At 35.4% G+C, this 17941-nt stretch overlaps 1 protein-coding gene across 1 annotated transcript; it reads left to right on the top strand.

Moving 5' to 3' along the window:
- On the top strand, window positions 2411–10192 carry LOC109841324 (protein ABHD17B-like). The gene is made up of 6 exons (XM_020410260.1): window positions 2411–2419; window positions 2524–2729; window positions 8268–8304; window positions 8390–8626; window positions 8696–8743; window positions 9485–10192. The coding sequence occupies exons 1-6, from the start codon at window positions 2411–2413 to the stop codon at window positions 9845–9847; spliced, it is 900 nt and encodes a 299-aa protein (XP_020265849.1). The 3' UTR covers window positions 9848–10192.

The raw sequence follows: 17941 nt of genomic DNA on the forward strand, positions 1-17941 counted from the left end.
TAACTTCGAACGCAAGGTTCGACTGTATTGAGTACGAGACTCACTTAAGTACGAACGCAAGGTTCGTTTAAAAAATGAACGCAAAGTTCAACCTGAGCACGAACGCAATGTTCGACCTGAGAACGAACGCAAAGTTTGTTAAAAAATGAACGCAGAGTTCATCCTGAGTACGAACGCAAAGTTCGACCTGAGAACGAACGCAAAGTTCGTTTAAAATTGAACGCAGAGTTCAACCTGAGAACGAACGCAAAGTTCGTTAAAAATTGAACGCAGAGTTCATCCTGAGTACGAACGCAAAGTTCGACCTGAGAACGAACGCAAAGTTCGTTTAAAAAATGAACGCAGAGTTCAACCTGAGTACGAACGCAATGTTCGACCTGAGAACGAACGCAAAGTTCGTTTAAAATTGAACGCAGAGTTCATCCTGAGTACGAACGCAAAGTTCGACCTGAGAACGAACGCAAAGTTCGTTTAAAATTGAACGCAGGTTCGGTTAAAAAAATGAACGCAGAGTTCAACCTGAGTACGAACACAATGTTCGACCTGAGAACGAACGCAAGGTTCGTTAAAAATTGAACGCAGAGTTCATCCTGAGTACGAACGCAAAGTTCGACCTGAGAACGAACGCAAAGTTCGTTAAAAAAATGAACGCAGAGTTCAACCTGAGTACGAACGCAATGTTCGACCTGAGAACGAACGCAAGGTTCGTTAAAAATGAACGCAGAGTTCATCCTGAGTACGAACGCAAAGTTCGACCTGAGAACGAACGCAATGTTCGTTTGAGGTAACCACCTCCTCAATTTTCGCCATGAACCCTTAGGGTTTCAAATTGAAACCACCGCCGACAAACCCAAAAAACCTTTGATTTTTATTTTCAAAACAGATCCAAAAATTGGAAAAATTGAAGAAAAAATCAAAGAAAAATCCAAAAAATTCCAAAAAGTTTACTGTTCACCGGCGATTTTTTCAGTTACTGTTCACCTGAAAAACTTTTCGTTACTGTTCATCCGAACAAAAAATTTACTGTTCATCCGAACCCAAAAAATTTTACTGTTCATCAGAACCCAAAAAATTGAATCTTTAACCAGAGATTTAAGATAAAAAACCCAATAAAACTTAAATCCCTAAGAATTAATCAACGTGGCTCTGATACCACTTGTTAGATCTACATCATAAAACTTAAGATCTAAAACCATATACCCATGATTGATTCAAAGAGATTAACAATAATCAAAAGAGCGTAAGCTTATACCTGAATCCATTGCTTGATCTTGATTTTGGGTTTTGGATCTTCTAACCTTAGGGTTTCCTCTAAAACCGAATTTCTCTCTTAGATGGGGGTGAAGAGAATTAGAGAATGTAGTAACCCTAGATTAGGGACCATAACCCCTTATTTATAGATGTTGTACTTTTGTAATTTAGCCCCTCAATAAATTACAATTACAACCTGGTATCTGCACATATAACCCCATGACTTATTTAAATACCAAATTAACCCAACTTAATTGATCACTTTAGTGGGTTATCCTGAAAGATAGCAATACACATTGATTAATCATATGTGCCCACAAATAGATTTATTAGATTAAATCCAACAAACCAAACACAAGAAAAGAACCTAAACAAGGAAAGTGGAGGAAAGCATCAAAAATTACTCATATCAACCAATAATATGGTGACGACTCATTTTCTCCCCCATTTTCGGTTATAGCTTTGACGAACCAAACCTCTGAAAGTGGAGGAAAACATCAAAATTCACCTTCTTTTCCCCACTTTCCCCCACGTTGGTCTTTTTTTGCGAAATAATAAGGCCCTTAGAGAGAGTTAGGGGCTGTTTGGTTGATATATTTGGCATTGGGGGATGGGCAGAAGCCTGTCAAAAGAGCACTTTTGGTAGGCTTTCTGCCCAACCCCCAATGTCAAATACATCAACCAAACAGCCCCTAAGAGAGATCAATTTTTGAATCATTAAACCTCATGAGTCATCCACTCATTTAAGAGTTGGATATCTCTTTAATATATGTTTTTTTAATTTTTAATAATGTGATAAACCGGTCTACCAGATACTTTTCGCTCGCACTTCTCAATTTGCACCTCTCGATATACGAGAAAGCACAGAAGACCCGACGTCCAAAGCAAAGTTACATTATCCAAGCCCAACACAAGACGGGCTTGGTTTCCAAGCCCGACAAAGAACTAGACACGTGTCCCTAATCAAACGAACTGTCAGACTCCGTTGCGGTGATGAGATACCACACCGCACTGGACCCCACCACCAGCACCCAACTCACCTCGAGCGGGCCCCACAACCAGACCAATCCTCCTCGCCCTCAACGATCGATAGAAAGTAGAAAAAAAAAACACAGTACTCTCGGATCGCTACTTTGATAAAATCGCCGATGAGGAGGAGATGGGCTTGGTGACGTCATCCATCGCCGCCAAGTTCGCCTTCTTCCGCAAAACCTCTCTTGACCGTCTGCATCCCGCGCCGAAGATCTCGCCGTCGGTCACGCCTCACGATAGCGCGAGATCTCCTCGTCGTCGAGATCCGAAGCCGTCGACATCTTGAAACTCCGAACTCGAAAGGGGAACGAAATAGTCGCCGCATTTATAAAAAATTCGAGGGCGACGGCCACGCTCTTGTACTCCCATGGCAACGCCGCCGATCTCGGCCAGATGTTTGAGCTCTTCGTCGAGCTCAGCTCTCGGCTTCGCGTCAATTTGATGGGGTACGTGCTTAAGATTTTTCGTTTTCGTGGTTTTTTTTTTCGTTTTGGGAATTTGATAGAATATCATATTGTTATGATTCTAATGAACAGGGAATGAATGGACTTACTTCAATGCAAATCTCGCACTCATGAAATTATTCAAAAAATCTCCCAAATTCGAACAAAAGGACTAAAATTTAAGTGTTTGTGCAGCTACGTAACTGTTTAAATTCCCTTGCACATTCATTGTAAAGAAATGTTCTTCAGACAAGTGTTTCCTTAGATGATTCTTACCTGTAGGTATTGTGGAAGGCTGTGATCTGTTGCCAATGGAGCAATTTAGGACTTTAAAGGAAAAAGGTCCTTTTTTACTCAAATTAGGTGTTTGATGTGAGCCCTTTTCAAATATATTGCTGTCTTCCACAACTAATGTAGAAAGCTCTTTATTCCCCGTTTCTTCTGCATTTGTGGGATTCTTTTTTTTTTCTTTTCTTTCTTTCTCTTTTTTTCCTTTCTAGCTTTTATTTCCTTTCACATGTTTCATGCCTACCCGAATTCTTTCACAATATGTTATTCCAATGCCAACGCATCTAGAACCACCCATATACATGGCTGCAAAGAGCTTTTTCAAATTCAATTTGGAAACTTTATGCTCATAATTAAACATACTTGTCTTGGGAGCAATCTTTTTTGCTGCAGCACGTTTGGATGCTTTAATGACGTCTCATAATTGTTGAGATCTCATGAACCTTATTTAAAAGTTTCCTTGTAAATTCATAGGGTCTGACACTAAAATATTGATATATTTGTGCAAGTAATACTCTTTCAAGAAACATGTTAAGCCCCTTACATATGCATTCATTCTAGAGAAGCATTTTTCATGCCAGCGTTCGGTTAATGATTTTCTATGGCATTAGGCAAGGCTGTATTTGCTGTTGCTTATGTAGCGATGTAGGATTTTAAAGTAGAAGATCCTTTTCATATAAGTTAGGTGTTTGGTATGAAGCTTTTTAAAGATGGTGCTTTCTTCAATTTCTAAAGCATAAAGCTCTTTGTTCCCACTTTTCCTCCGCACTAGTGGAATAGTTTATTTCCCTTCACATGTTTGATGTTTCCTGCTTTCCCAAATCCTTCAAAAGTTCCATCCTAATGGGAACTTATCTAAAACCACTGGTCTTATCTCCATGTTTATGACTATAAGGAGCCTTTTCAAATCAAATGAAGGAACTTGATGTGGCTACCTAGATTATTTTCCAGCTTTTGGTGTATTGTGTTAATATCATTTTCATGTTAAGGTTTTTTAAGCCTTCAATTTTTGGAAGTCCTTTCATATTAGTGCTTGTGAAAATGCTTGCTAGTGAGGCTTCTCCATGTTTTTGAGGCAATGCCAATTACACTAGGATTGTTTTCTTACCAGAACTTAAATGCAGTCAATGCGAACACACTAATAATTCAATTGATGCTTGCACAACTTTATTTGGTTGCAGTTAATTTAACATATTACAGGAAGCTTTCATGGTTAGCTTAAACTGTGAATACTTTTCCTTCGATTATAGTAGAAAAATGTTCTCCACAGTTCACACATATATCACATGGAGTAAAACCACAACCATAAAGTTTCTTATCTGGTAGCTTCCTTTTATCTATTTAATAAAATAGCAAAAGGGTAACCTTGATTCGTGATTGAACAATCTAGCAATCTTGAATGTAGTGATTCAGAAAAAAGGAAACCCACCTCTCAACGTAGAATATTTGATATCTGGAAAGCAAGGAAATGGACATAGGACACATACACAACATGGATATCGAACATGAACTCCTTCAGGATTTAGGACTCAAATGCACGATGACTCAATGAGTATTAATCACATCTATCATATAATAATATAGTGAAACAGAGAATAATAACAATAATAGAGAGTGTAGAAAAATATATAGATTTATAGGCACACACTTGCATACAAATATGCACACTACATGTTTTTAGCAATATAGTACACATTGCTTATATACTAAAGTTAAGCTATAGTATATGAATGGTGCTGAACTTTCAACCTTTCTAATGGTCTCACTTCTTATATCAAGAAAGTGCGGATTTTCATACTTGATACAAGTTACTAGTTGACACTTATTCTACTTAAAATTTTCCCTTAATACATAAAATACATATTTAAATGGACATGGAAAAAGGTACAAGAAGTCTTTAAAATGTGTCCAATTAGTATCCTAATTGGGTCTTAATAACAAGATATATTTTAAAATTAAGGACACATTTGAAAGTCAGTGACACGTGGCTAAGAAAGAAGTTCCCATTATGCTTGCTCCCCAAGAACATGGTTTCTAGATGGAAGTGATCATACTACATTGTATAATAATTAAGAAAATGGCTCAATTAGTGGATTTTTTTAATTATTAAAGAGGTAGTGGATATGCTGCATATTAGATATATTATTAAGGCCGCAGTGCCGCAGTGGATATGTTTCATATTAGATATATTATTAAAGAGGCTAAATCTGAAGTATATCTTTTGCTGGCTAGAAATATGTAAAATATTGCGCATACACGCGCGTATTTGTGTATCTGTATCTGCATGTGCATGGATGTGCACTCTAATGAAGAAACAAACAAAGAGTGGCAACCAAAGTGATATTTTATGTCTTAAATGGAAGATCGAAGAATCAGAGTAATGGACGATGAACTTAGTGAAAGATGGAAGAGATACTTCTCTAAGTTGATCCTAAGATGGCCAAATGAGTAATTCAAATTAGGACAGTAGGTGTTGTCGAAAAGTTAGGCTTAATATAGTTAAGGAGGCTTCAAATAAGATGACATCGGGAAAGAGCTTTAAGACGTGATGATTATATCCCTATTATTAAACTTTTTAGGTGCTTGGGAAATTAGACTTCAGTATGGAAAATAAGTTGTGTGATGATATTATATAAAGTAACAAAATACCAAGCATGAGGAATTTTGGCATCTATTGTAAAAATTAAGAAGATATATGAAGTTGTAAGAACGATTGCAAGAGCAAGCTTATAATACAATGGAAACAAGCACCGGGAGAAGAATCATCCAGAGACTAAGAAAGGTGTTGAGTTTGCTTGGTACACTGTACACATTATCAACCCCTGACCGATCAACGTAATCTCTTACGTGGAGAGGTTTTATTACGATGTACGAGATCACCATGTTTCAATAGTTTTGTGTTTAGGCCTCATTGTTAACAATTTTAAATTTATTTATTTACTCAGAATTTCCTATGTTTCCAAAAAGTTGCTTGAGGCTCTACATGGTTAAAGCCATATGAATGGGAGTTTTAAGTGTTAAGGTTGCAGGTTGCTTGACAGATATTATTGTCTGTATCTCATCAGCTTAAACTTTTGGGTAAAGTACTTTTTGACAGAAGGAAACACTTGTATTCAATTTGTTTTTATTTCTCGAGGTTCAACAATTGAAGACCTTTACTTACTAAGGCGATTGATAAGAAGATGCAGTGAGAATAAAGACCTATCATATTTACATATGATTTTTACTTTCAGATAATTGTATTAGTTTGAAAAAGAGGTCAGTGTCTCGATGTAATTAAAGATATGTGTGATAGAGTAGTAACTACTTGCACAAGAATGATTGGGGGACCCGAGGAATCTCTTATCACCACAATAAAACTTGTTATGAACTGCTTTTCATTTGCATTAATTACTAGTAGTATCGAGGATCCAATCTCTTGGTGCATATTATTTCAGGTTATATTTTGATGTATGAAGAAGCTAGAGAATGATTAATTTCTTGACATAAAAAGGTGAAGAAAAGCCTTGAAAGCTGGTTCATAATCAGGAGGACTATTCTATACGTAGGATGAGATTATAGTTCATACTACAGGTAACCTTAGCAAGATCATTTTTGCTACTTAAGATCGTTGTGATAGTGAAATGGATGAACATGTTCGTGGAATCACAGAAGATGGGCTAAAATTGCAAAATAGATTTGGAGCATCATGTGATTGTAAGGTCCAATAAAATTAAGCGATAAGTCTTCGCTATATAACAAACCATTCTTTATGAGTTGGAAAGTTGGATAATTGTGAAACAACATGTACAATTAATGAGTATACAAATGGAAGTGCCAAAAATGATGAGTGGGAATATGTTATAAGATAGAAATTTTAAAAAGATTAAATATGTATAGAGAATTTTAAAAAAGATTATATATGTATCTACATGAAATTAGAAACAACTCTACTTGTGGATTGAATGATGGACAACCTACTGAGATGTTTTAGCCTTTAGGTTTTTGATACATAGACAAATAAGTATAATGATGAAGAGGAATTAGAATATTGTAGTTAGTGGAGCACCAAACACTAGGAGCAGACCTGAACACATATGGATTGTAGTGGTGACCCAAATATGATGGGTTAATAAAAAATAAGTTACGCCTGATAGAGACGATTGGAGAAAGGTGATTCATCTAGACAAACAAAAAAGGGGCCGAAGCTTTTCTAATGTTGATAAATAAGAAAAACAAAGAGAAACCCTGTAAATGTTGCTTGCTAGAGATCTGGGGTGTGGTGAGCACATTTGTTTCATGCATTGGTAGGCCCATTATACCCGGAATCCAATGAACTGATGACCACTTAAGACATAAGTTGTAATCTTCTAAATTCTCTTTTCTATTTTCTTCTCTCCTTATCCTTCACAAGAAAATTCTGTTGTGTACCCATTAAAAAAAGAGGTCTTTGGAGGTTGGTTACAAATGCTGAGTTATATGCTCTTTGGGGTGTCCCACAAAACCCCTAAACTTTCAAAATTTTCAACAGACCCCTCTAACAGTGTAAATGGATGAACAAGTACTTCCATACACACTCAAAGTAATGGCATGTGATGCCGTTAACGCTGTTAGGTTGTCCATAAAAGTTCAGAGGGATTTCTTAGGAAACTTCGAACATGCGAGGGGTTTTGTGAAATTTCCCTATATTTATTTCGCCTAATATCTTCAGGCCCCGTTTGGCAAAGGGTTAATGAAGAGGGGTTAAAGAGAAGGATTAATGTACTTAGCCCATTTGATAATCCGAAGGACTAAATTATTAACCCGTTAAATAAGTTTTATTTTAGCCCTTATGATTAGTTTTAGTGTTTGGGAATAACAATGATTTTGACTATTTTCTTTATAATTAGAAGGGTTAACTCCTATTCCATCTAAATAGGAGTATTAGTAAACCCCTCATTTTGAGGGGTTAACTCATTTTAACCCCTCTAGAGGGGTTAACTTAACCCTTCTATATTTTTTATGTTTGGCAAATTATGGAGGGTTAACTCACTTTAACCCTTAGATAGATTTGTTGTGTTTGGCAGGTTAAGAAGGGGTTAAGTCTCCTTAACCCCTCACTTAACCCTTTCCCAAACGGTACCTCAGTGAATATTCCATTTACTTATCATTTTTTCTATAAATTGCTTAGTTTCCCCCCCTTAAGGAACTGGAGAAAGAGATATATCTATAATATTTCATCATTATTGATGCTTCTTATCAATTAAGGCTAGATCTAATAAATGTTTGTGGCAGGTATGACTATTCTGGTTATGGGCGATCAACAGGGAAGGTGAGCTCAAATGAATAGTTTGCATCAAATTGATATGTTTTCCCCCCAACATTTCTATTGACATGCAATGTTTCATCAAGCACAGCCCACAGAGTATAACACGTATGCAGATATTGAGGCAGTTTATGAATGCCTTCAGGAGAAGTATGGTATTGCAGAGGAGGATATTATTTTATATGGGCAATCTGTTGGAAGTGGCCCAACTGTTGACCTGGCCTCTCGTTTGACTAATTTGAGAGGTGTTATTTTACATAGTCCCCTCCTTTCTGGAGTGAGAGTGTTATTTCCTGTCAAACATACATACTGGTTTGATATTTATAAGGTAATGCTCTATAATTTCTACATTTCATTATGACCTTTTCAATATGACATCATTTTTTTGATTTTGCAGAATATTGATAAAATGGGTTTAATAAACTGCCCAGTGCTTGTAATACATGTAAGTGCTCTATCGTCACTGTCGTTACTGGTTGCATCATCATTGGACGAACTTATTGAATTAGTTTCAATTACTATCTTGTTCATAGCCATTGACTCAGTGACATTATTGGATGTGAACTTCAGCTGGGGTTTTTAAAACTGAAATGATCACTTTACATGAAAAGTAGAAGGGCAGCATGTGGGTTTGAATAAATACTGACATAGTGACATGCTTGACTTATTTTGTGGTGTTCACTAGAAGAGTTCTTCAGAATGAATTTAATATAATAGATATGAAGATGTAGTTTAAAAATTACCGAGAATCCCTATAATGAGGAGAAAATACTATTTTGAATTGGATAACTGAGTTGAGTGCAGTAATGCAGTGCTGGGTTTAAATGCATGGCTGTAACAAAGCGGTCATGGGCATGAATAATCCTATTAATTGTAGTTACCAGATAAAGTACATGAATATGATCTGTACAATCTGTAGATTTCTTTCCCCTTCAAACATTCTATACTTGCTCAAAAGAATATAGAATTATAGTTTTTACCGATGTTTTAACAGAAACTTAATTTTAGTTTTCAGGATATCTGCCATAAGCGAAACACTTAATTGTAAGGAAGAATTGCTAGTTTTTAAGTGAAAATAGATTTAGCCGTGGAACATCCTGTAGTTTAACCTCTGGTTCTTCGACTACAGTCATGTTTCTAAGGTTTCCAAATATTATTCCACAATCTGAGCAGCTCCCTTGATCAGGGCACGTCAGATGAAGTTGTCGACTACTCCCATGGGAAGAAGCTTTGGGAACTTAGCAAAGAAAAATATGAACCATTGTGGGTGAAGGGTGGAGGGCACTGCAACCTCGAGCTGTACCCTGAGTTTATAAGACACCTTAAGAAGTTTGTATCGACTGTAAATAAGAGAAAGACTTCAAAAAGCAACCCAATTGGTGATAATGATGAAGACAAATTACATGAACCCTTTGAGCACCCTGAGATGTCAAGAAAGAGCTTAGACAGCAATATTGGAAACCCAAAGAAGATGGAGCAGCCTGAGAAGTCTCGGATGAGCACTGATCAAGTTGACAGGAACAAGAAAAAGAAAGGTTGGATTTGGTGAATGGTCTTCAAATTGATCCAGGTTAAAATTATATGAGCTGTTTATTTGTGAGGACCTAATTGAATCTGTATATTTTGTAATCCCTGTTGTATTTCGTCTGACAACATTGGAGTTCTCGGTGAGGGCTTGGTTTGAAAGGAGGCACAGATATTAAATGATCCCTTCATCAGCCATGGTCTTCTAACACAGAGAGACATATTTCCTCCTGCCATTATGGACATACATTTTTGTTAGTTTAAACAGGAGAAGCAGTTTGTTCATATTAACATTGTTGCTTGATCTTTGTTAGCCGCAGGTGTTTTGTAAAATTTTCTCGTAAACACGATGAACTCTCAGCTTTTCTTCCTTACTATTTCGCTGGAAATCAAAACGGCCATTGTGCAAGAGCCGACCTCTTCCTCTGCTCTTTATTATTAGTCCCTCAGATCTTTATTATTTTGAAATCATTCCTCAAAATCTTGGTATTTTGATATCAGTCCTTGATATCTTTTTAACTATTTGAGATCAGTCCCCCAAATGTTCATGCTTTGAAATTACTCTCTCAAATGTTTTAAGTGTTTTGAAATTGGTCCCCCGGGCTCCAAATCTCTCAACCAGATGCTAACTAAAAGGACTAATTTCAAAATATCTAAAAGATTTGGGGTCCTAATCTCAAAATATGAAGAATTAGGGGACTAATTTTGAAGCATTTCAAGATTTGGGTGGCTAATTTCAAAATATCAAGATTCGGGGGACTAATAACGGCATGTTTAACAACTTTGTATTATAATCCAGCTTGCTTATCATTTAAGAATGGCTTACAGTCAAGTGGATTTTAATCCAAAGTGTTTGGTAAATTTAGTGGACCGTAATCCATTTTCAATGGTACAATGTTTAGCAAATGAGTGGCTTATAATCTAATATTTTGTCAAAATAATAAAAAAGGGTTGGAGATAAAGAAAGAGGGCGTTGGATTTTTTTAAACACTAACGGTTAAAATGGTCTTTTACTCGGTCAAACCAAGTGGCTTATAAGCCACCAAAAAATAAGTTGGTCTGCTCCAAATTTTTTTCCTGAAGCTAAATATGTATGGGTGATTTATAAGCCATTATGACTTATGAGCTACTTTGACTAGTTGCATATATCATGCTATGAGAAAATCCAAGAAACAAATAAGTGCAGTCTTATCAATGTTTTCGTTATGCTATGTAGCAAAGAAACTCCTTTATCACTTATGAAGGGCCAAAAAAAGTTACGTGCTCGAGTGGGCCTTAAAAATTAATGGCACGTACCGGTTGAAGGAGCTAAATAAAGTGACGAGTGCTAGATATAGAATCAAGATCTAATTAATAGGTTGTTGAGCTCTAGTCAGCAAAGTGTTTGCTACGTATCTTTTCTATAGGAAAATGATTTAAGGACCTAAAATATGGGATCAAGGAAGGAGACATGTGAGGTGACATGCTGAGAGCTAAGTGTTTGCTACGTATCTTTCCTTTCCTATATCATGTTATTATCCAATTTAGAGCTTTTGAATCAAAAAAATATTAAGCAAATAATACATGCCTACAAGTCTCCAACTGATGCAAGAGCAGTTTAGAGTGCAATTTAGTCACATTTACCCAAACTTGTTAGGTAACAGAGGAGAAATTGGAACGTGAGAAAAAAAAAAGAAAAAAAAAATCTTGTCTCAAAGTACGCAGAAAATTGCATTTGCACCCACGTCTCAAAGAAAAATTTACACAAAAACGTCCCACAACAAAACAATTTATTAAATAAACCCTCTCGATTATTCCTTCTCCACTCGGGAATACTCCGAGTACCGGCCGCCAAGTCCTCCGAAGCCATCATACCCGATGCCGAAGCCGCAACCGGTCGCGGACCTCCTTCCCCCTCCGAACGCGGGCCGGAACGTGCCGGTCTAAACCCTCTTCCAATCTCAGCCGTCCGATCTCCATCCGACGGCGAGGGAGACGACAGCAAGAGATCCCTCAGCAGCGCCCCTCCTGCTCTCCTCCGGCCGACGCGGTCGCGTTCACCCCGGCGGCGGTCAGCCGCGCCCCAGCGGCTTCGTGATCGGGCGAGAAGCTTCTTCAGAGTTTGCCGGCGGCGCGTGGCGGAGGAGGGGGGCTTCTGGGGAGCGGTGGGTTTTCTTGAGGGGCTTCTTGCAGTTGTGCATTGCGTTGCTAAGAGCTTGAATTTTTGAAGCGTAGCCATTATTTTGTTTTCTGGGAATTTTATGGAGAATTGTTATGAATTTTTTTTTTTGGGATGCTTATAAGGGGAGGAGATAATATGAACGGTTTCTTTTGGTGGGATTAAGGATGGAGATTCCTGTTCACTGGATGGGTTTTTTTGCTTTTGAGCCCTTGCACTTTGTGTTGTTTGTATAAAGTAGGTTTTCTTTTATCCCTTAATTTTCTTTCTTAAATATTTTAGGCTAAATGGCCCCTCAATATCCTATATTGTTTTTCACTATCTTTGCACTCAAAAATATCTCACGTTGTCCAAATCTGACACATTAGTATCTTTTGTTTGTTGGGCGTGAGAGTGTTCTCTTGATTGTGCTTATCACATGCCATTTTTAAATTTGTTTTTTTTATCATTTAATTTTGTGTTGCCATCGGGGTTTATTTCAACAAAGGAGCATTTTGGCCTTATGATGTTTTTAACGCCGTTTACAAAATTTTAAATGTGGACAACTTGGGGTATTTAAGTGTAGCATTTTTTAATTTAAGGTATTTAAGTGCAAAAGTAGTGATAAAATAGGTCATGAAAGTGTCCTTCAGCCTATATTTTACTCACCTAATAAATATAAGGTACCTCATTAGATTATTATGTATAATTTCTTGCAATTTATCTTTTATTCTCAGATGTGTATATGCTTTCGTTCCTTACCAATTAACGCTGAGCAAATTTTTTTATCTTTGCAAATTAAAAAGGAATTCAATACAAAAGTATATAACTCATATGGGCGATGCTCTGTATTTGATTTTGTTAATGGACTAGAGTCGTGTTTATAACATGGTTTTTTTTTTCTTTGTTGAAAATGATAACATCATATATGACGCAGCTAAAAACATAGGTGCTGAGCATCCGTAGTCGCGATTCTAAGCTGTGATAATCTTGGGAAATGTGACACATCCAATTAAATCTTCAATTACCTTTTTCTTCAGATAAAACTCTTTTTTTCTTGCAGTGAATCGAAGGGTAGATACCCCTGCATTTCATTTAAAAATAGATTAACGAAATAAATCAAAAGATACAATAAGGGGCTGTTTGGTTGTTGTTGATAAAATTGTGTATTTATGACACAACTTGGAAAGTTGTTGTCCACCTCATCAATTTTACTTGTATACTTTTCTTTGTTTGTTTTTGATTCCATTGGAATCATAAATTGTTTGTTTGGTTTATAAATGTAACTTTAATTGTTTGTTTGGAAAGTGTAAAAAATGGTCCTTACTCAAATGATCATATTGGTTGGAATTATTTATTATTATTTTTTTCTGATTTCAATGTTAGCTTTCTCCTAAAATCATGTTTTTTTTTTATGAAATCACTTTACAAGCCACATCAGCATATGAAATTACTTTACACTATTTTCACAACTACAAACAAACAATTGAAAGTGATGAAAGCTGACATTGGGACCCACTTTTTTACACTTTCCATCCTTTTACATGGTAAAAACATACAACCAAACAGCCCCTAACGGGGGGGGGTGTCAAAACGAGAGCTACTGAAGCGCTAGCAGAGCAAAAGAAGGGGGCAAAAAAGGATATGAGCGAAATTTAGCTAAAATTAAGACATAATTTGGGTAGGTAAGTGCAAAAAGTTTTGTACTATGTTGGTAGATGACACATTTGATTCGGATCCTCTCCACTACAAAAAAAATAGTGGAGGGACCACTACATAATCACAGCCATTGATTATCTAGTTGATGGTTATGATTTTTTCTTTTAGTGCAAATTAAGAATGAGTGCAATACACGGGGGTATGGTAAGTGTTAGATTTAGATTGTATCATAACCGCCTACTAAATAATCAATACTTAAGATTAAAAGTAGTGGTCTCTCCACTACTTTTTTGTAGTGGAGAGGATCCAAATCCTTTGTTTGGTTTGATGAGGATGGGATAAAGCATGACCATGCTCCACGTGGAGGAGAGAGAGAGAGAGAGAGAGAGAGAGAGAGAGAGGAGCATCACGCTTCCTGCAACTCATGGCCTCCATCTTGCGTTGTCCCCAGAAAAGATGAAGAGACGCAGACAAATGTCTTTGCATTTTGGAAACTCAGTTCAATCTTTGCTTAGATTACAGCTAATCAAGGAATTTTTTTTTTAAACAAGAACTTAGTAAGGTACGGACCCAGGAAATTTTTGCTATCGGGGCACGCATTTACTATGCGCATTGCGGACAGAGAAGTACACGATTTTTTTTAGGTTTTTGTCCTAGTCGATCCTCAAATCATTGTAATTGCTATTAGATCCCTCAAACTCTTAAGTTATTCTGAAACTATTCCCTTAAATCATCAAAGTTAATATTAGGCCCCTTAGTTTTTAAGTTTTTTTAAACTAGTAATTACAGAGATTAATTTAAAATAACTTATGAGAACTTGAGAACCTGCTAACAATTTCAAGTAGCTTCCAATATTCTCATAAAGTACTTTTAAATTAATCTTCCTAATTACTAATTTCAAAAAGAAAAATTAAGAATTGGGGGACGTAATATTAATTTTGATGATTTGAGGGAGTAATTTCCCTATAATCGCTACTTCTTACACTTGATTTGAGGGATTAAATTCATATTAACTAAAAAGTTAGGGAACCGGAAAACAATTTTAATTATTTGTGTGACTAATTTTAATATAGCTTATGACTTAGAAGGCCCCATAGGCATTGCAGGAATTTTTGACACGTTAAATTGCTGGCCCATCACCGTATGAAGGATAAGAGTCAAATGACCAAGACCATGAGGACATAATTGAGAGTGGGCTTTAATACATAGGTGGTTTGGGCCTTTAGAGTGCGTTTGGGTCTTTTTAAGCCTTTGGATGGGGGCACGCATTAAAATCTTATGGAGACGCCTCTTCATAAATTAAACAAACCTGCTTAACTTTTGGATAACCACATGTGTGTGTGGGTGGGTGGGTGGGTGGGTGGGGGGGGGGGGGGTCTAGTTACATGTAACTAAAATTATTCTGGACTAGTTGTAAGTTGTAAATGTTTATTTCACTCTACGCAATTAATAATTCTATGGGCTTTCCAGCTATACCCTCAAATTATAAGTACTCTTAAATTAAACCACCAGGTTATCATAATTACTATATTAGCCTCCAAATTACTATAATTAACCTTCCCCTCTTCCTAACTACTATGGAAACAAATTAAGGGCCTGTTCGTTTTGCCTTGAAAAAATGGGAAATCAAAGAAATAGAAAACTATTTCTAAGAAAAATGGGTTTTTGAATTGTTTGGTTGGCTAAAAAAAAGAAAATCAAAGAAATGGAGATGAGATGAGATGAGTTGTCACATTATTATTGGATGATGTGAGTGATTTTTTAAGAAAACTAGTTTTGATGTTGTTCGGTTGGCGAAAAAAATAAGGAAATGAATTATAAGAAACCTATTTCCTATAGTTTTGTTGTTTTCTTTTGTTTGGTTCATTCTTAAAAATAAGAAATGAGATGAGATGAGATGAGTTGTCATTGTATTATTGGGTGATGTGAAGAAAGATTAAGAAAAGTGTTTTCACAACTTTTTGGGATGAAAACAAAGAAATAAAATGTTAATGAGATGAGGTGAATTGTTATAATATTTTATTCGATGATGTGAGTGAATTGAAATGTTGAAAAGAGATGAGTTGAGTGATGTTTGGATGAAAATAATATTTTATTAGATGTGATGGATGAGTTGTTAGATGAAAATAATATTTTATTAGATGTGGTGGATGAGTTGTTAGATAAAAATAATATTTTATTAGATGTGGTGGATGAGTGGTTAGATGAAAATAATATTTTATTAGATGATGTGGATGAGTTGTTGGATGAAAATAATATTTTATTGGATGTTGTGGGTGAGTTTTAGGGATGGAAATGGAAAAAATGGATTATTTTGATATTTTCACCTTTTCCATTTCCATTTCTTGGTTTTTAGGAAATAAATGAACAGGCCCTAAAGTGGAATGTTCTTATTAGAAAGTAGGATTGTTTAAATATTGACTAAAGTATTCTTAAATAAGGTCATTACTCTAATTAGTAATTAGTCCCTGTATCTTAGCTCAATACTATGAACTCTCGATGCTCAATGGAGTCAATGGACCTGTTTTCAAACAATACAGTAGAGTTCAGCATTGGCTTTGTGTACGGACTAGAACGGACCCATCCCGCAAAATGTGTGAGGGGCTGTTTGGTTGCTTTCCATCACATTCCAAAAATAAATTTTCTTTATTTTTCGATATTTTCCTTACTTTCATGGAAAAGCATTTTTTGTGTTTGTTATGTTAAAAAACATAGAGCATAATTACTTTCCACCAGTTTCAGTAGTCTGGTTCAATTTAAAAAGAAGAGAAAGTACTTGATGTGTGAATATATTCCCTCACTTTTTAATGTTAGGGTCAAACTAAAAAAAAAAAGAAAAGAAATCTATGGTTTGGTCGCCATAGGGGTGTGCTAACCCCCCCCCCCCCCCCCCATATGAACCAAAATTATTACCGGACATAAAATGTTTAAAGATCTGAGAAACAAAATTATTACCGGAGTAATTTTAAAATATGAACATTTGAGAGAGGAATTTTAAAATGTTTAAAGATTTGAGGGACTAATTTTAAATTTAAAGTAGTAATTTGTAAAATATTTAAAGATCTGAGGAACTAATTTAACTAATTATGAACATTTAAGGGGTGATTCCAAATCTTTAAATATTTGAGAGATTAATTTTAAGTTTTTATGAAGTAATTTTGGATTTTTTTAAAGATTTGAGGGAATAAATGCAAGTTTCATTAATTGAGGGACTAATGTCACTATTTGAGAAGTTGAGGGACTTTTACAAAAATTATTTACCAAATTAAGCAACAAAAATTGAGGGGTTAACATACTTACCATCACACAAAAATGTTTAAAGATTTGAGGGACTAGTTTGCAAATTGTTTAGAGGTTGAAGTAGTAATTTGCAAAATATTTAAAGATTTGAGGGACTTTTTTCAAAATATGAACATTTGAGGGGAAAATTTCAGAACATTTAAAGATGCAAAGAATTAATTTGCAAAATATTTAAAGATTTGAGGTAGTAATTTACAAAATGTTCACATATAAACATTTGAGGAAGAAATTTCAAAAACTTTAAAGACTTAGGGGAATAAATTTAACTTAGGGGAAATAATATGAACCCTAAATACTAGAGAAAAATGTTCTATTACGCTTAGCTTTAGTCGAAATCATCATAGTATGCCTCATCATGAAATCTATAGTAGCAATATCGGCTGCATGTATTGCCTCGCTAATAGATTACTAGTATAAACTTTGGTTGCATACATTACAAAAAGACCATTATCATAGCACGACATCATATAACCAATGTCATAACAACCATTTCAACCAACTAATAAAAAATAATCACAACCTTAAACCTGAAACTAACTTCGTAATTAAACACAAATTCTCAACTTTGATGACAGCTGATGCTCAAGGGACTAATTCTAAGAAACCTAGTAGTTTATCTAGGTTCAGAGGCAAATGATCAAAGACATGGCATGGCCTGTAATAACTGCAACCACAAATATCATACTCTCTTTAAAAGCACGAGTTCAGAAAATCTTTTTTAGACAAATATACCCCTTTATAGTTTGAACTACCTTATCTATAATCAAATTCTAATTTTTAATGGTCAATATTACCCTTCACTATTTTGAATATTTTATTTATATCTTAATCTATCCTAATCATAATCATATATTATCCTAATCCTATGTGAACCATGTTTAGCTTAACAATTTAAAAAAACTAATATTAATAAAATATATAAAACATAAAAATGATATTAGTTTGTTAAGATAAAGAAAATACAAGTAGATAACATATTATAATACATGAAGTATTGTAAAAAAATCATAAAAAGTTTTAAAA

Source organism: Asparagus officinalis, chromosome 1, assembly GCF_001876935.1.
Source record: "Asparagus officinalis chromosome 1, Aspof.V1, whole genome shotgun sequence".
Classification (NCBI taxonomy): Eukaryota; Viridiplantae; Streptophyta; class Magnoliopsida; order Asparagales; family Asparagaceae; genus Asparagus; species Asparagus officinalis.

What these genes read in the sequence shown, in the direction of transcription:
- LOC109841324 (XM_020410260.1), top strand. An exon ending in CTTCGCGTCAATTTGATGGG is followed by an intron (nt 2,730 to 8,267) that starts GTACGTGCTTAA and finishes TGTTTGTGGCAG; the next exon opens with GTATGACTATTCTGGTTATG. An exon ending in ATGGGCGATCAACAGGGAAG is followed by an intron (nt 8,305 to 8,389) that starts GTGAGCTCAAAT and finishes CATCAAGCACAG; the next exon opens with CCCACAGAGTATAACACGTA.